Source organism: Marmota flaviventris, chromosome 10 (genome assembly GCF_047511675.1).
Source record: "Marmota flaviventris isolate mMarFla1 chromosome 10, mMarFla1.hap1, whole genome shotgun sequence".
NCBI lineage: Eukaryota > Metazoa > Chordata > Mammalia > Rodentia > Sciuridae > Marmota > Marmota flaviventris.
The window spans coordinates 105,017,685-105,037,127 of record NC_092507.1 but is presented as its reverse complement, the minus strand read 5'-3'; the positions used below and the strand labels follow the sequence as shown (position 1 = coordinate 105,037,127).

Genomic DNA, 19,443 nt, shown 5'->3' with positions numbered 1-19,443 from the left:
CAGTTCGATGGATCTCTCAGTAAATTTCAACTTGAAACAACAAAAAAGTACTATTTACCAACAGTAAGTATAATAGTGATACTGTTTATATCATCTAATTTGAGGTATATAATCCATGGCAAGTTAAAAAATACAAACCACACACTGACCAAGGGAACAGAAAATAAAGCAATTAACAATTATAGGAATCAAGAGAACACCTAAGCTTATAAAAACTTTCTCAATTAGTAGCATATTCTGTATATGATGTGCAGAAAACTATAATTAAAACAAGGTAGTTTTTTTATTAGTTGCCTAATTTTAAAAATGAGGAAATTTTTAACTATATCTCTAAAAGACCACAGAGTTATCACTGAAATATACATTTCTCAAGACATTGGGCAAAAAGTTCCCATTTATGGGAAATATGTTCTTTTTTTTTTTTTTCCCACACAGTGAAACTGAGAAAAATCATATCAAATGATAAATCTTCTCTAATCTTAAATACTCCAATAATGCAAACCTTGAGAAATGTAATTTTTTAAAATTCAGACTTGATACAGGTTATTATTAAACAAAGATGTACAAATATTATTGCTTTTTTCAGATTTTTCAAAATTATACATTGTTTAAACAACTATAATTCTCTTAAATCATACTGTAAACTTTTTTTTTTAATTTAAAGCATAATTTATTTAAACAAATTGATATCTTTTTTTTTATTATTAGTTGTTCAAAACATTACATAGCTCTTGACATATTTCATACATTCAAATTGATGATATCTTGTAGTTGCATATTTATCATGTTTTCGTTGCTGGTTTTTTGTTTTTGTTTTTTTGGACCTCAATGATGGTTTTTTTGTTTGTTTGTTTTTGTTTTTTATTAGTTGTTCAAAACATTACATAGCTCTTGACATATCCACTTGAATACTGTAAACTTTTATACCTGCTTTTATTTTCTTAATGAAAACTGTTCAATCCAACAATCTAGGTTGAATCCTGTACTATATAAAGCAAGTCACAGTTCACATAAAAACAAATGATCAAGCCAGACGGCCTGGTGCACACCTGTAATCCCAGAGGCCTGGGAGGCTGAAGGACCACAAGTTCAAAGCTAGCCTCAGTAATTCAGAGAGGCCCTAATAATTCAGCAAGACCCTGTCTCTAATTAACATATAAAAAAGAGATGGGGATGGGACTCAGTGGTTGAGGGTCCCTGGGTTCAATCCCCAGTACCAAAAAAGAAAAAGTGGTCAATCTTCAGTTTTTATTAAAATCATGATGTTAAGATAACAAAACTGGGGCTGGGGTTGTGGCTCAGTGGTAGAGTGCTCACCTAGCATGCATGAGGCACTGGGTTCGATCTTCACAACCACATCAATGTAAAATAAAGATATTGTGTCCACCTAAAACTAAAAAATAAACATTTTTAAAAAAGGTATTTGGGCTGGGATTGTGGCTCAGCAGTAGAGCGCTCACCTAGCATGTGTGAGGCCCTGGGTTCGATCCTCAGCACCACAAAAAAATAAATAAATAAAATAGAGATATTGTGTCTAGCTACAACTAAAAAATAAATATTTAATAAATAAATAAATAAATAACAAAACTGGGTTCGATTCTTAGCACTGCATATAAATAAAGGAGAAAAACATTCATTTTAAAAAAAATTAACTAGGATTTACCAGTGGACAACAATGGACCCACAGAGCATTGTCTTTTGCATTCTGTGAAAAGTCTGTTTGTTTCTTCTTTACTTTCAGCTTCCTCTTCTGAAACATCTTCTTTATCAGCCTTTTGTTCCTCCTCCACTTTTTTCAAAGGTTGAGAAAATTCTAGTAATGAGTTTTTTTTTTTAAGGGTATGGCTGTGGTTTGTGCGCTTTTGAAGGACAAAGGCAGTCCGCCATAAATATCATACAAAGTCCTAATAACGGTCCTGAAAGCAGAGTTGCTAAAGCAAAAAGTGTGTATGATCCCCAAACTGGTAATCCAAGGTCTTCAATAAAATAGTTGTGGCAAGTAGAACAGAACCTGGACAAAACCATGATGAAACAGGTTCAATGTTCTTTACTCCTTTTCGATTATAAAGTTGATGGAGTCCTTCTTAGCCCTTGATTCCAGATAGCGCCTAAATTCACCATCTTTACAATGATAAATTGTAGAAAGAACAGTTGTGATAAACTCAGTCCTGTCTGCTCTGTGACATCTACTTTTGCAACGTTAACCTCAATAATTCTCTCCATTCGGCAAAACTTTCCAATTTTGGTTGAAGATTTTGACACACAGGACACCAAGTGCATGAAATTCTGTCATCCACTCTCCTTCCAGCAACTCTCTCCAGTTAAGCAACAGCACCAACATGGTCAGGGGAACTATGAGATGCCCAGAGGGTGCTATGAATTAATGAATTTCTATGAGTTTTTTCTAATTAAGAAAGTTGTATAAGTTTAAAAGCATCCTTAATTCCATTACACACAATTGACTCTTTTTTTTTTTCATCTTTTAGGCTTCACTACATATATTTTATTGTGATTTTAATTTTTTTTTGTACTAGGAATTGAACCCAGGGGCATTTTTACCATGGCCTTTTTTATTTTTTGTTTTGAGACAGGTTCTCACTGAGTTATTTAGGGCCTCACTACGTTGCCGAGGCTGGCCCTGAACTTGTGGTCTTCCCGCCTCAGCCTCCTGAGTCTCTGAGAATACAGGCATGGGTTAAAATTTTGTATTCTTTTTAATGTAAAGTTTTCCCATATTTTATGTGTTTTTAAATAGTCAAACACTGCATTATTTAGAGCAGCAAGAAAGTCACCTTAATGCTAGGTGGGGATAATCTGAGAAATATTATCATATTCCAACATTATTGCTGAGGAATTATAGTTCATTTTAATTTATGTGGACTGGGATCAAAACTATTTGGAATATTGGCTTCAAGTTGCCTGTAACCAAGACACCTCAACTATCTCCTTCCTTACTGTTGGGCCCAATAAAAAGGATGCAGCCTCTTGGTAATATTCAGAATCATGATTTCCTGAAGGGAGTTTGAATAATGTTGGGAAAACAGAAAGGATTGCTAATATCTTAAATAGAGGAAGTCCAAACAACATATTTCCCAGTTTTCCTCAGGATTATTTCAGACTAATTTTGTTTTCATATCATTTATTGAACCAAGATAATATGCTCATTTCGGTTTATTCTCACACTGAATTAGACCTTGGGTGGATTTGTACCCACTGAGGAGAGAATTTATGCAAACTGAGGCACTGAAGCTTTTTCAAGAACAGCTGTTTGTCAGGGCCAATGCCACACATACAGAATGACTTCCTGAAACAATATCTGTTCTAAGACATTCATTGCAGAGTAAAAATGTCTACTCTAGAAATTGTTCTTCAGGCTTTGTTTGTTTTGAGACAGAATCTGTGTATGTTGCCCAGGCAAGATTTGAACTCCTAGACTCAAGCTATCCTCCTGCCTTAGCTTCTTGAGGTGCTGGTACTATAGATATGCCTGGTTCTCAGGCTTGACCTAGAATTCACACTGTAGTCAGAAAGGTAGTTGATTTTACTTTCTTTTTGTTACTGTTTGCCAGCATTACATTCTGGAGATATTGTGCTGCCTTGTCAGGTACTCTTGTCAAGGACCACTAGCTCCTGGTTCCATGTAGACCAGTGCTCTTGGCCTTTATGTCCAGAACCCAGGTGAAGCTCAAAGAGCTGCTGGGGGGTTGAAGAGGTGCTGAAATCAATACTTCCCTAATGGAGTGCAGGACTTCCCCAGCTCTGGGAGAGACATAGACTGTTAGAAGCAGCTGACTTTGCTTCATCCAAAAGAAAATATGAGGTCTGTATGGCAGATTTTAAAAGCTCTGAATAAAAATCCTTCTCTGATGAACAGAAGTTTACTGTTGATCACACTGACAAGAAACTTTTGGGAGAACGGTCCAGGTAGAAGATGTGTCACTCCAAACACGGTTTCCTTTCTGGGCCTAACTGAACTTTGTAGAGTTCATATGGAACATGAAAAAAACCAAGATGTCAACAGAGCCTTTATACTCACTGACAAAATGGGGAGAGGCAAAAGTTATCCATGAGAACTGTAGTTCTGCATTTTCTCTGGAAAGCAGAAAGAAAGATGAATTTTGCTTAAAGGTGATGGGGTGGAACAGTCTCAGAGCTAAGCAGACAATATTTTAAGTTCTGGTTAGCCTCTTGTTTGTTAAAAACTTGAATTGTAACCAGCTTTCTTTGTTGAAGGAAGGCGCTAGGGCCCTGGAGTGAGATGATGGCTTTGTTGTGTGACCACAGAGGCTGGTTTCATACTAATTTCCTCTAGAGCTTGTGATGAAGTCAGTAAACCACAGCCTTCAGCATGCTATGTTCAGGCAGCAGCAGTGGCTTCTTGGTGGTGTCTCGGCCATGACACACATTTGACATGCCCTCCCTTAACCTACTCACAGACTGTTTCTCTTACTCTGCAGCATGGACCAAAGAGAAATTCTGCAGAAGTTCCTGGATGAGGCCCAAAACAAGAAAATTAACAAAGAAGAGTTTGCCAGTGAGTTTCTGGTGAGTCCTGTGTGTGACGCTCTCAGAGCAGTTACATACACTATTTGACTATAGTGATTCAACTCTTCTAGACCAAATTGCTCTCAGGACAAAGTAATTATCAGACCTTGAAGGAGAAGAAAGAGGGCAATCTAAAAGTCTGACTGCTCTGGTTTTGATACATTTAGGTATTTTATTAAAAATACTGTTTTTAATATTCTGTTTGCTAGTGTTTTAGAGTTTGGAAATCCTACAGAGGCAAAACACAACTCCAGATGTATAAATACTAATGTAATATTAATTGAACATTCAGAGTTCCCTAGGCATCAGAGTTGTGGTTTATACTTCAAATCACTAATTTTAATTAATATTAAGAAGAAAGAGAGCACAATTAATTTTTTATAGAATATTGTTTTTAACCTCCTCATGGGATGCCATTTGGATGACAGAGGTTTTTGAAAAGCATCAAAACTACTGATTGTCACTTTTTTCTTTTCTTTTTCCTATGAGAAAAATATTAAAACGTGTTTTTATAATAACAGGGTTTCCCTAGCTTACATTGCTTAGAGAGGTGGAAAGGCTGGGGTAGGGAGTAGAGACAAGTGAGGGCCATGGAGAGAAATACGAGCGTAGCCTTGGGTCAGATAGATTGATTTTGCAGAGGAACAATGCCTTCCTCTGAAGGAACTGTAGGTATTGGTGCAATGGAAGTTGGATAGACCTCATTCACTCTATTACCTGGCACATCAGTGAATATAGGATGTCCGATAGTACCTCTCATGTGTTTTGGAATACTTGCAGCTGTATTTCAGAGCTATAAGAATCACTCTAAAGAAGAGGGAAAAAACAAGAAAACTGATACTTCAATTAAATTGTAGACTATTTGACATGTTCCTTAATCTTCCCAAATCGCTGTTTAAAAAAAAAAAAAAAAATATATATATATATATATATATATATATACTATATACATATACATATATTTTAGTTGTAGATGGACACAATACCTTTATTTTTATGTGGTGCTGAGGATCGAACTCAGTGCCATACATATGATAAGCAATCACTGTAGCAGTGAGCTACAATCCCAGTTCCCAAATCTCTTATTTTCTATTTTATAAAATGGGTATAATAATTTATGTCCTAATCATTTTTATAGATTTGTTGTGATGATTAAATATCAATAATAATAATAATGACTATAGTGATAAAATGTGAGTCGTGTGCTATGGTGCAAACTTGTAGTCTCAGCTACTCAGAAAACTGAGTGAGAATGATTGCAAGTTCCAGGCCAGCCTAGGCAACTTAAAAAAAAAAAAAAAAAAAATATATATATATATATATATATATATATATATATATATATATATATATATATATATATATATATATAGTGGTTATTTGGTAATATTTATTGAGCATGTACCATGGATCAAGTTCAGTTCTAGGCAATACAATAGCGAACAAAATGAATAAGTCTTTGCCCTCCAGAGCTAACATTCTGGTACCAGAGAATAGATAATAAAATACTTTGTAAAGTCTCCAGTGATCAGATATTATGGATGAATGATGAGATGTTATGATAGGAAACCCCTATGTTAGTTCAACTTGGAATAATATCATGGTGTCATAAAAAAAAAAAATGTGCTTCTACTGCTACTAGCCAGGCATTCTGAGCCTCTCTGAAGAGATTTACCAAAGAGAAGGTAAGGAGCATATTTGTCTGTGTAGACACATGCCTGCTCTGGGATTGTGATTCCTGATCCAGATTCTCCCAAGGATAGAGGCAAAAAGTGAGCTGACAGGCAGTGCCAGCCTCTGTTCTATTTTGACTGTATTTTTTAAAAATAGTACAGACTGCTTTCCTAATATCTTACCGTTTTAAAGCTCAGGTCATTATACTCTCTTACCAAATTACAGCAGCTACCTTTAACTGGTTTCATTGCTTCTAGCCTTTCCCCACCTTCAATGACTTTTCCGTTCAACACCCAAGTGATCTTTTAATAATATAAATTTGGTCATTTTTTTCCTTTCTTAAGAACTTTTAATAGTTCGTATCTTTTAGTTGTTTATAATAGTAAAATATAATAACATTTAGAAGAGTATGTAAGACATGTAAGTATAATTATAAAGCAACCACCCAGTCAAGTAATAGAGCACTGTCAGACTCCAGAAGACCCCAATATATCCTTTCCCCAGCAGACCCCCTCCACCTACCCACCTCACCTTGCCACAGGGATAATCACTATCCTGACTTTTATATTAATCACTTCCTTTCTTTTCTAGCTCCTGATTTTAAGAATCTTGTTTTTGGGTAGTGATTAAGTGGAACCTCACTGTTCACTGACTCATGTCCTCCAGTGGAAAAACAGAGTCTCGCCCTGAGCCCCACCTAAAGGTTCAGCTGAGACACCAGAGGAATAGCAGTGGGGGAGTGGGGGTGGAAGTGAACGGGGTCAGATTGCTCATTTGGACAAGCTAAATACTGCCATTAGATCAGAGGGCTTTCCACCTGGTAATGTCCCACAACCCACCTTCAGCATTTAATGTCTTCTCCCAGCATGTGATGTTCTGAGAATTGAGGATTGTGTGACACAAGGCCACTGCTTGTAGGTGGTATTCTTTGTGGGACTTACCAAAAGGTATCCCTCTTCTGGAGAGATGCCCTGTGCATCTTTTCCCCTCCTCCATGGTTCAGATTTCAGTCCTCACTTCTGCCTTATCCATGTATCTTTGTGCAGAGCACAATATACTTAACTGGAACTGGCAGGCCTACTGTGACAGCTGATGTAAAATGCCATGCTGCTTAGGTCTGTTCTCTGTGCCAGGACTAAACTAAATTCAAAACTTTCCAGTGACATACTTTCCCTCTGCCTTGAGCATTCCTCACATTCCTCTTTACCTAGTTAACTTTTTTATTTTTTATTTTTATTTTTATTTTATTTCTCGCTAAGTTGCTTAACACCTTGCTTTTGCTGAGGCTGGCTTTGAACTCACAATCCTCCTGCCTCAGCCTCCTGTGCGGCTGGGATTACAGGCATGTGCCACCATGCCTGGCCCTAGTTAATGTTTCATAATTCTTTAGATCTACATTTGGTGGGGCCTTTTTTTCCCCTTCCTCTTTTTTTCTTCTTCTCCTTCTCCTCCTCCTTCTTCTTTAATATTCTTTTTGTGGTACTAGAGATTGGGCTCTGGGGCTGGGTGTGGTGGCGCATGCCTGTAATCCCAGTAGCTTGGGAGGCTGAAGCAGGAGGATCACAAGTTCAAAGCCAGCCTCAGCAATAGCAAGGGGCTAAGCAACTCAGTAAGACGCTGTCTCTGAATAAAATACAAAATAGGGCTGGGGATGTGGCTCAGTGGTCAAGTGCCCCTGAGCCCTGAGTTCAATCCCCCATACCCCACCATCCCCCAAAAAACTCTGAGCCTGGAGCATATGAGGCAAGTGTTCTACCACTGCACTACAGGCATCTTCAGCCCTAAAAAGTTTTTCTTGACCTCCCTGAATAGACCAACTTTCTTATTATAAAAGTTCTTATTGGCTCCATCTGGTATTTATACTTCTCAAAATTCCAATTTTATATTTATTTGTGTGGTGCCCATATAAGGACTTGGATCAAGAAGTAGGACACTGCCCACACCACAGAAATCCCTTGGGTATACTTCCAAATAACAGTCCTACACCAGTAAGATTAGTTATAAACACTATCATGATATAGTTTTTTTGCATTGCTTTAATATCTAGTTCACTGAACAACAGAGATTAATTGTATCTGTCTTTGAACTATATGTAAATAAAATCAAGTTAAATGTTCTTTTTTAAATATTTACTTTTTAGTTGTAGTTGGACACAATACCTTTATTTTATTTATTTTTATGTGGTGCTGAGGATGGAATCCAGGGCCTCGCACGTGCTAGGTGAGCACTTTACCTATGAGCCACAACTGCAGCCCCTAAATGTTCTTTTATGTCTTGTTTTCTCACTCTACATTCTATTTGTAAAATATCAATTTCATTGGGTGTAATTTTTTCTAATCATTTTTATGAATTCTATCAAGGGTCAATAGATGAAATTACTGATACATTGAGAGAGGTAAGTAGCCACTTAGGGTGACATGTCTATTTCAAATTGCTATAGTTAGTGTCCAATCTTTAGCTTTGCTGATCTAGAAATTCAGATGTTTTACTATATCCAGCATTGATCAAGAGCAAGCAACTGGCTCATAATAATCAAACACAAGAAATTCACTAGAAATCAGAAAACCAATTTATCAGTTTTTAAAGGGAGAAAAGTAACTGTCAAACAGGGTAGAAGTTTGGGCTGGGGATGTGGCTCAAGTGGTAGCGCGCTCACCTGGCATGCGTGGGGCCCGGGTTCGATCCTCAGCACCACATACAAACAAAGATGTTGTGTCCGCCGAAAACTAAAAAATAAATATTAAAAATTCTCTCTCTCTCTCTCTCAAAAAAAAAAAAAAAAGGGTAGAAGTTTGCATTGACTGGCCAGTGTATTTCCTCTTTGTAGGAAAGAAAGTTTGAAAAGTCAACTGTAAACAGAAAGTATTTGATGAACCAGGTGTTGTCACCTATAATCCCAGCAACTCAGGAGACTGAAGCAGGAGGATCACAAATTCAAGGCCAGCCTCCACAATTTAGCAAGACCCTCAGTAACTTAGTGGGACTGGTGATGTAGCTCAGTGGTAAAGCGCCCCAAGGTTCAATTCCCAGTGCTAAAAAAAGGGAAGTGTTTGATGAGCATGGTGATTTTAGTGGCCTCAACTATGATGGTGTGATGTCTCTGTCTCCTTGTTTGAAACTTCAGGCTGGTGACCAACAACCTATCCCAGATAGCACTAGGGACATAGTATAAGTGCTTGTTGTTGTTTTTCCTTTTTCCAAAACAAGGACTATCCTTTTCCATTAGCATATCCTTTGTCAGATACATTGCAATTTATAAAGGAATAAGTATCCTCTTGGACCAGTTACTGCGGCTACTTTTGTTCTTATAATGTGTATGTTTCAGTCATTATAAATCAGTTAAAGCTTGGTTATGTGTTATGTGTTGGTCAATTTTGCTGCATGCATTTAATGTTAAGAATTTCTTTTCTACACTGGAGGCAGATGAAGCATCTTCATTTAAAAAGTATGTGTAAAAGTATGAATTGTAAGTCAGGTATTGGGCTAAATATGTATATATAAGTTCCTTGGATGTCTACATCTATTTATTTGTAAGAATACAGAAATATGAACATAGCTTTACGCAGATATGGTAATTTGATTAATAGTGATTTTCTGCCTTAAAAAAAATATTTTGGTATCCAAATAGGAATCCAAACAACAAAAAGACAACTGATACCACTTTACCTATCAAATGGACCCATATTTAAAATATTATAATTCTAACATTGGTCAGAATTCAAATATATGCAGTTTTATATAATACTGAAATGACCTTTCTGGAGGCAAAATTTGTATACAGTTTCAGCAGACATAATAATATAGATCAAAGTTTATTATAATGAGAAAATTCTTTGACCATTCTTACAAATTCATCTGAAGGAAATAATAAAAGATATTTATGGTTTGGCTACATACTATAGTATTGTTATAATTATGAAATATTGAAAGTAGCTTTAATGTTCAACAATAAAAAATAGGTTAAGAAACTTTGGTTATATTCCATATAATGGAATATATATGCCACTATTTAAAAAAACAAAAAAACACCACAAATTGGTAAGTAAAAAGAGCAAATTACAAAACCCTGCCTGTGATCCCATCTTTATTATAATAATGCGTGGATAAAAAGTTGGAGGGTACTATTATAAAATAATAAGAGTGGTTAACTCTGGATAGTGGGATTATAGATGATTTTTATCATCTTATTTTTGTTTCTCTGTATATTCCAAATTTCCTTCAATGAGTATGTATTTTTTACCTTAAAAATATATACATTTATGGGCTGCAGTTATAGCTCAGCTGTAGAGCACTTGCCTAGCATGTGTGAAGCACTGGATTTGATCCTCAGCACCCCATAAAATAATTTTTTTTTAATTAAGGTATTATGTCCATCTACAACTAAAACAATTTTTTTCGAATATTTTTTTTAGTTGTTGATAGACCTTTATTTTATTTATTTATATGTGATGCTGAGAATCAAACCCAGTGCCTCACACATGCCAGGCAAGTACACTACCATTGAGCCCCAGCCCCAGCCCCAGCCCTAAAACAATTAAAAAAAAAAAAAAAATCTCTATTTAGGGCTGGGGCTATAGCTCAGTGGCAGAGCATTTGCCTAGCATGTGTGAGGAACTGGGTTTGATCCTTAGCACTGCATTAAAACAAATAGAATAAATGCATACTGTCCTTTTACAACTGCAAAAAAAAAAAAATCTATATTTACAAATTTCCTCTAGTGTTGTTGGATTCCATTCAAACAATAAAAAAACAAAATAAAAGTTTTATGTTTCTTGGGTCAAAGATATTTCTGTAGAAAGATAAATATGATATTCATTAAATATTAAGACATATTTACTAAGTATGAAGGATTCATTGAGCTCTAATAGGAAAAAAGATGCTCAGTTCTGAAGGTCAGGTTTAATTGCTAATGTTGGTTTAAAAGATACTAGAAATCAGACTGGTCTTATAGCAACTTCATAGACAGACCAGGGAAGACCTAGAAATATGTTGTTTCAATGTTTTTAAAGTAATGATACTAACTAACCAGTTGTGAACATAGTACCTCTTGCACAGCAAGTGTACAAACATCTGTTGAATTGAAATGATTCATTGGTGTGAGTCAGCTTATTGCTTGAACAGACTTATTAACATTTCTTGATTTTTATGCACATTAAGATGATTTTTTTTTTCTGTTGCCACCAGAATAATTATATCACATTCTCATCTCCAGCCTCTCACTAGGGTCCATCTAGTCCCACATTTTCAGTTGTTCACAGGACATTTTTAACAAATATCTTGATATTTCCTTCTATTTTATGTATCTAAACTTGCATAATACCAGTTTGGCTATTGCCTACCCACCTACCCATTTACCCCACTGGTGATTTGGAAACTAGCCTCCATAAATTTTGGAAACTAGCCTCCATAAATTTGATTATCTTGTTAAGAGATAATTATGTGCACACTCAGGGCCAGTTCAGTCTGTCCTCTTTTCCTACTGGTAGTACTCCTGTTTGCTGGGTTTGAAGGCCAGAGCTCCTAATTCTACCCCTTAGCAGTCATGCTTTCTTTCTCCTGTTGGAGGCTTCATATAATACTGACCTACAGTTGTAAGCTCTGGAGACAGTCCAACTTTAATTTCTTCTTTCCCTAGCACAACAGGCCAGGTTTTTTTTTTCCCCTTTCCAAAATACAACTTATATTATGCCTTCTATACAGTAACCTGGTCCTTCAAGGCAAAGATATTGTGGTCTTTTCTTTTTTGGAAGTGACTTTAGTTAATTTATAAGTCTATCAGATTAAAAACATGCAAAACTCAGCCCTGATTTCTAGAGTCTTAGCGCCAACCCCAGTTCTGTTCTTTTTTGAAAGGAAAACAATAATATAGTCCACAAACTGATTGAACTTACTATTGGCTTATCAAGCACACATAGATTTTGGTTTCTCATATACCACCCTATTTCAGAGCCCACATGAGATGCTGGCCTTTTCACTTGATTCTCCCAGAAATTCTCCCCTGGATTTCTCTTGATAGTGCCTCCTCCATGGAACTCACATCCCCTGCCTTGTGGCTGACCAAGAAATACCTAGTTTCAACAACAACAAAACAAAAGAAAAAACCACCTCTCTCCCCCACCCCCAGATATATACCATCTCTCCTTTGGGTTGGGAGTGTAGCTCAGTGGTAGAGTGCTTACTTAGCATGCACAAGGCTCTGGGTTTGATCCCCAGCAGTGGAAAAAAAAAAAAATCACTGCTAGTCATTTGAGAAAATTTCTTATTTCCTTACTTCTTTTTATTAGTTTACTCTGTGGAAGATAACAGACCATAGTCATGGCTGAGAAATGCAAAAGGAGTACCAAGGATATATTTATGAGAAAGGAAAGAAATGCCCTAGTTTAAAAGAAGTAATATATTACACATAATTGTCAGTGACATCAATTTGTGCCATAGTGAGAGAATCTAGGAGACATCTATAGATGCTTTGTAACTGGAAGACAGTGGGAAATATGGGAGAAGCAGCTTGGGGTCCAACTATAGAGAGCCTTGAGTATCTGGCTAAGGAGTTCAGTTTTTTATTTCCTAGTAGCAAAAGTGATTCATTGGGGTTGGGGCTGTAGCTCAGTGGCAGAGCACTTGTCTAGCATGTTCGAGGCACTGGACTTAATCCTTAGCACCATATACAAATAAAATAAAGGCATTCTGTCCATCTACAACTACAAAAAAATTTTTTAAAAGTGATTCATTGAAGTTATTTTGTGGATAAGACAGATGAGAAAAGCAGTATTTTAGTAAAATTAAATTAACAGAATTATGCCCAATGAATGTGGAGAAAGAAATGCATGAAGATGAGTTAACAAGTACCTAAGAGTTAACAAGATTTAAGGAAAAAGCCTAAATGAAGGTATCTCTAGTAAGCCTGGGAAGGAAGACTGATGCAAGACATTTCATGGTAAGAATCAGTTGAATGTGCTAACTAAAGTAGAGGTGGAATTGTGGAAAGGGGGGAACTCCACGTGACTTTCTAAAGTGTGGTTGTTTAGAATAAAGATAGTGCCATTGACAATTATAGTGGGGACGATTATGACTTTGGTTTTAAATGTACTGAGTCTGAGGCTGTAATAAGATTCTCAAGTGTCTAGGACATGGATTGGGGATATAATTCTATTTGAATCACTTAAATAAATCAACAAACACTTGTATGTCTTCTATAGGATATAGAAGGATATGTATAGGATATCTCTGAGTAAATGTATGTATAGTAAGAGAAGAGCAGAGAATTGAAGATTTAACATCGGAAATTTGTGTAGTTCTCGGAAGATAGAAAAGCACAGAGGATCAAAGAGGAGAACCAAGATAATTTAGACAAATAAGGGCCAAGGAAGGAAGAAATTTCAAGAAGAAAGTTACAGAGAATGAATATTGAGGAGATGCTGAGGGAGCTAGTACATAGGAGGTAATCAATGCTCCTCCAATGACCAATTCTCCAAGGTTGAAAATTAATAAAAGTTATTTTCTTTAGTTTAATTCAACACAAACTTTCATCAATTATCATAAATGTTTCTCCCTTTCTTCTTTAAGATGTTTCTCCCTCTCTTCTCACAAGTCAGATCTAGTTGATATGGATTCTTTGGTAAGGGAGATAAAATTTGGGACAAGTTTGATCCCTATCAAGGAGCCAAAGAGGAATTATTATTTCCTCTGACCTGAAGTTTTGATCTATAGTTACAGTATTAGAAAATGAGAATATAATTTTAAGGAGTAACTTCACTGTCTTGTTCAACCATATAATGCTAGCTCTTGTTCAACCATGTAATGCTAGCCCCTGCCAGCCTAGATCCTGTTCTACCAATAGAATGTCATGCTATTTAGAGCACTGTTTGGCTGAAGGGTAGGTTCAACGTTTAAATCACACTTGATTCCTTTTGGGACTGCAATCTTTGAAATTTATCTAGCTTTAGGCAGATTTTATTCAGTTTAAGTTCTATTTCCATTTAGAAAAAAAAAGTGATCTGAAATAAACTAATGGAACTTAGTAAGCTTCCTGTTGACCATTGAACTAAAGAGTACCTATAAAGAAAGTAAAGTCAACTTTTAATATCTCCCCCATTGGGCATAGCATGTAGCTTGCTTTCAGAAGACATTTGGTTTTTAAAATATTCATCAGTTTAACCTTTAAGTTTTAGCTATATGTGGCTCAACTGCAGTAAGTGTGATCTTTTCACTTCTCCAAATGTCACTGAATTCTGCAATTCTTGTGCCCTGTCCTGAATGGAGTCAACCCCAGAGGATGCTAAAAGGGTTGAAGTAGAATGTTTCGAAAGTGGAGAAGGAAAGCTCCCTAGAGGTAGCTTCTGACCTCCTTTCTTTAGGAAAATTAATTATTCTTGGTATTTTATTACAGAAGCTGAAAAGGCAATCTACTAAATACAAGGCAGACAAGATCTATCCTACAACCGTGGCACAGAGGCCCAAGAATATCAAGAAAAATAGATATAAGGATATTTTGCCCTGTAAGTTCCATTTTTCTCTATAAACATGTAATTACTCTCACGTTTAATCATTTTTCCTTTATATTGTACAAATTATAATTGTACAATTAAGTCTGCAAGAGATATTTATTTATTCATTCATTCACTCACTTACTCGACATTCACGGTATCTACTGTTCACAATATTAGGCTCCGACTTAACCCTCTATGTAAGCCTTTTTAGTTACACTATGTCTTTCTTTTGTTATTACAGATGATCATAGCCGGGTAGAACTGTCCCTAATAACTTCTGATGAAGACTCCAACTATATCAATGCCAACTTCATTAAGGTATACTAAAAGGAAATAAAAGCATTCCATTTTTTTCTCTAGGAACCTAAAAAAGGGAATGGGAAAAGGACTTGGTGAGAAGAGGGTATTATCTATAGACATCTCATGTAATTTTTGTTTTCCTTTAGGGAGTTTATGGACCCAAGGCTTATATTGCCACCCAGGGTCCTTTATTTACAACTCTCCTCGACTTCTGGAGGATGATTTGGGAATATAGTGTCCTGGTAAGTGCAAAGTTGTGTCTGTTACTTTATTCTCCAGTTCTTAGGGATAACAGGGCTAGAGTATCAGAATGTGACAAAAATTTCCCATTAAAACCAAAGTTTTTAAAATTGGTTGATGGGATTTTAGGGTTCAGACCACTTTTATTAAAATTACAATGTCATTCTTGTTCAAGGAAATGAAAGTTCCTACCTTGACAGGCTTTTGGTAAGACAAATTTTCTGATTTGAATAGAGAAAAGGGAAGTGGGGACAGAAAGAAGGAAGAGTGAGAGCAACATTTTATATAAGTTACTAGAATTTCTTTTCTGGTTAAAAAACAAAGCAAAACAGAAAAACAGTGAGTAATGCTTTCTGACTGAGACCCATATATTAAACTGCCCTTTCTGTCTCTATGGCTGCTTTAAGTTTCTATTTCATCTCTCCAGATCATTGTAATGGCATGTATGGAGTTTGAAATGGGAAAGGTGAGTTATTTTCTAGTACCTGTTGACCTGAAGGTAAAGGAAAAAGGGAAAATTGGCAGCAGAACTTAAATATGCCTAGGTAAAAATCATGTCATCTTCCTAGTTTTCACTTTGGGAATGCCATACGACTCATAGGGTTTTATCCACCCCTAAGAACCCCCTTTTCTCCATTTTCTCAGTAGACTTTCTCTTTTAAAATAAAAGCAATGTTTGCTTTTTAAACTAACAATTCATTTTCTAATTTCTTTTTTTAAAATATTTTTTTAGTTGTCAATGGCCTTTATTTTATTTATTTATATGTGGTGCTGAGAATTGAACCCAATGCCTCACACATGCAAGGCAAATGCTCTACTACTGAGCTAATACCCCAGCCCTCACTTTCTCATTTCTGTTAGTCAGATTTTTTTTTTTTGATAGTTGTAGATGGACAGAATGCCTTTATTTTATTTGTTTATTTTTATGTGGTGCTAGTGCCTCACACATCCTAGGCAAGTGCTCTGCTAACACAGCCCCAGCCCTACTCAGATATTTTTAACTGCCAATCAGAGCTTCTAATCTTGTGCTGTCCAAAATTGTATAAACTAGTCACATGTAGCTATTAAGCAATCAAAATATAGCTAGTGTGATCAAGGAACTAAGTTATCTTATTTTATTTTAATTGATTTAAATTTATAAACAATACTCAGTTTAGTTACTAAAAAACTTGTTACGTATGATTGGAACAACTTGGGCATATGAACCTTTTTCAAATGTGAATTTTATTTAATCTAAGTGGAAGGAAAATATTTCTAGTAAAAGTTAGCATCCTAATTAAATTACTATAAATATAAAATATACACAGGATTTTGAAGATTTAAAAAGAAAGAAAGGTTAAATATCTACTATTATCTGTTGATTACATGTTGAATTTTTTTTTTTTTTTTTGTACCAGAGATTGAATCCAGGCACACTAAACCACTGAGACACATATCCATTCCTTTTTAATTTTTATTTTGAGATAGGGTTTCACTAAGTTACTTAGGGCTTCACTAAGTTGCTGAGGCTGGCTTTGAACTTGTGATCCTCCTGCCTCAGCCTCTCGAGCTGTTGGGATTTTAGGTGTACACCACTGTGCCCTGCCAAAATTTTGTATAACACTGAGTTGAGACATATTATTAAAAATAATTTCTTATTTTTCATTTTTGAGTGTGGTTATCAGAAAATCACATATTTTTTTCTGGACATCACTATTCTAACATACTGTTGCCATTAAGAATTGGCAGTTCTAATGAAAACCAAGGAAACTTCTTGTGTAACTGTTTTTGTAAACATATAATTTCTTTTAGTTCTTTTGAAATACTAAAAATAGATCATAGATCCCTATTTCTATTTTTTCAGACTTCTAAGAAGTCTATGATTTCTATATCCTTTAATGTTTGTCTTCCCATCCTTTGGAGATTTCATGAGAGTCTGGATGTAGGGGTTGAATCCCAAAGGGATTAGAAGTGTCTAACCTAAGGTGAAAGACCTACTTCTGAATGAGGGTTGGGGTTTTATTTCCCAGAACAAACTAGATTATAAAGAAGGAAATCACTGCATTGTGCTTTGTGTAACAGAAAAAGTGTGAGCGCTACTGGGCTGAGCCAGGAGAGATGCAGCTGCAATTTGGCCCTTTCTCCATATCCTGTGTAAGTATGATGCCTGTTCCCATTATAGCTGAGCAAAATTCTACCTTACAGACAGCTTGTCTTTGAAATTGCCAATATTTTAAATCTTCTTTTTCTTAGGAAGCTGAAAAAAGGAAATCGGATTATATAATCAGGACTCTAAAAGCCAAGTTCAATAGTGTAAGTATAGAACAGAAATGAATGATAAACTCAAAAGCCTACAGAGATCAGGCAGCTAAATATATATGTGTGTTAGTGAGGCTAGACATGAGACTATGGGGAGTAGTGGGGTCTTTGGTATCCTGAAAAAGTCTTTATTTTCAAGAGACTTCTGATATAATGCTCCCCAGTCTAGTCTACATATGACATACACATAAAATGATAATATCTGTATGATGAATAGAGGCTGAATAGTGAATAGACTGGGGCCAAATTTGAGAGCTCAGACTGCCATAGGCCCTACTCAGCCTTTCTAAAGGTAAAGGGATTTAATATGTCAGCATGTCTGATGTACTACTTGGAAAGATCTGGTTTGGACCATTTTAAAAAAAATCTCTCTCTTATGAATGGGGCAATTGAGGATTAGGCAATAGTAAGAGACCTCAAATAATATTAATTGTTCTCAAAGGAACCTAGTTACTCGAGATCTATAGAGAATAAAACAGAGTACATTGCAAAAGGAAAAAATAGATGCAACTTTGTAGACTAATCTTTTGGTAGGATGAGGTGAAGTCCCAACCTTGAACTCTCCTCTTATTCTAGCTATTTTTCTTATAGGAAACTCGAATTATCTACCAGTTTCATTATAAGAATTGGCCAGACCATGATGTGCCTTCTTCTATAGACCCTATCCTTGAACTCATCTGGGATATGCGTTGTTACCAAGAGGATGACAGTGTTCCTATATGCATTCACTGCAGGTAGGTTGCCATATATGAACCTTCTACTTAGAATGAACCAAATGTCAGTCTGGCCAGGACTCCATGATTGAAAGGAAAAGGTCAAGAGCAGAAGAAAACTATAAAATTCAATTGGAGCATTAAAGTCATATTTTTCTGTTACTTGTGAATAATATAGCTCTAGTAACTCTTGGCTGTTGCCTAGGACCTGTCCTGAGATTCACTGTAGCATGGCAAACATGCTCTGATAAATGGTAGGGTTTAAAAAACTTAATTACCTTCAGATTTCTTCTTTTTTCAAATCTACTATTGAAATTTTCTGGCTATTGTCAATGATCCACTCTCTACAAGTATACATGTAACTGTGATCTTTAATTTCAGTGCTGGCTGTGGAAGGACAGGTGTTATTTGTGCTATTGATTATACATGGATGTTGCTTAAAGATGGGGTAAGTTTCTTTCAGCATGAACTTCCTGTTTGCTTACTCCATTGCTTTCAGACTTAGGAATAGTTGGTTTTTCAAAACACTCTCATGATTCATCTTTTGTGGAAAATTCACATGTAGATCCATTTTGTCAGATGATTAAACATCATTTCCTAAGTAGGTCGTTTTTAAAGTATGGTCCTGGGTGCTGAGGGTAGCTCAGTGGTACAGTACTTAGCTTGCATGAGGCCCTGAGTTTGATCCCCAGCACCGCAAAGTGTGGCCCCAAGACAGAAACAGCAGCATTATCTGAGAAGTTATTAGAAACACAAATACTTTGGCCTTATACCATGGGTTGATCACAGAAATTTTGGAGTTGGAGCCTAGAAAACTCTCCATGTGACTCATGTGCATGCTAAAATTTGAGAACCACTGCCCCAAATTACATAGTTATTTGCCCTTTTTTCATCCAAACTGCTTTAGCAGATGGATGATGGACTCAATTTACCACAATCAAAATTTGTATTTTAACCAAAAAATCTTTTGGGGGGAGGGATGGGGGGGATCTAGGGATTGAATCCAGGGCACTTTACCTTTACTGAGATTTTATTATTTTTAGTCTTTATTTTTTTAACTTTTATTTATTTTATTTATTTTTTGTGGTGCTAAGAATTGAACTCAGTGCCTCACACGTGCTAGCCAAGTGCTCTACCACTGAGTGACACCTGGGCCCCCTTTAATATTTTTTTTCCACTACCATGGA

General features: G+C 36.0%; 1 protein-coding gene and 1 pseudogene across 1 annotated transcript in view; one reads left to right on the top strand and one right to left on the bottom strand.

The window, feature by feature from the left end:
* Positions 1 to 1,652: 1,652 nt before the first annotated feature.
* Positions 1,653 to 2,341, bottom strand: LOC114096698 (thioredoxin-related transmembrane protein 1 pseudogene; annotated as a pseudogene).
* Positions 2,342 to 4,342: 2,001 nt separating this feature from the next.
* Ptpn22 (protein tyrosine phosphatase non-receptor type 22) overlaps positions 4,343 to 19,443 on the top strand; it is a 53,228-nt gene continuing 38,127 nt past the window's right edge. The window contains exons 1-9 of the mRNA XM_027940239.2: positions 4,343 to 4,545; positions 14,606 to 14,714; positions 14,947 to 15,023; positions 15,152 to 15,247; positions 15,673 to 15,711; positions 17,307 to 17,378; positions 17,478 to 17,537; positions 18,135 to 18,277; positions 18,638 to 18,704. Coding sequence (XP_027796040.1) covers positions 4,459 to 4,545; positions 14,606 to 14,714; positions 14,947 to 15,023; positions 15,152 to 15,247; positions 15,673 to 15,711; positions 17,307 to 17,378; positions 17,478 to 17,537; positions 18,135 to 18,277; positions 18,638 to 18,704 — 750 coding nt within the window. The 5' untranslated portion in view covers positions 4,343 to 4,458. The remainder of the gene's footprint in view (positions 4,546 to 14,605; positions 14,715 to 14,946; positions 15,024 to 15,151; positions 15,248 to 15,672; positions 15,712 to 17,306; positions 17,379 to 17,477; positions 17,538 to 18,134; positions 18,278 to 18,637; positions 18,705 to 19,443) is intronic.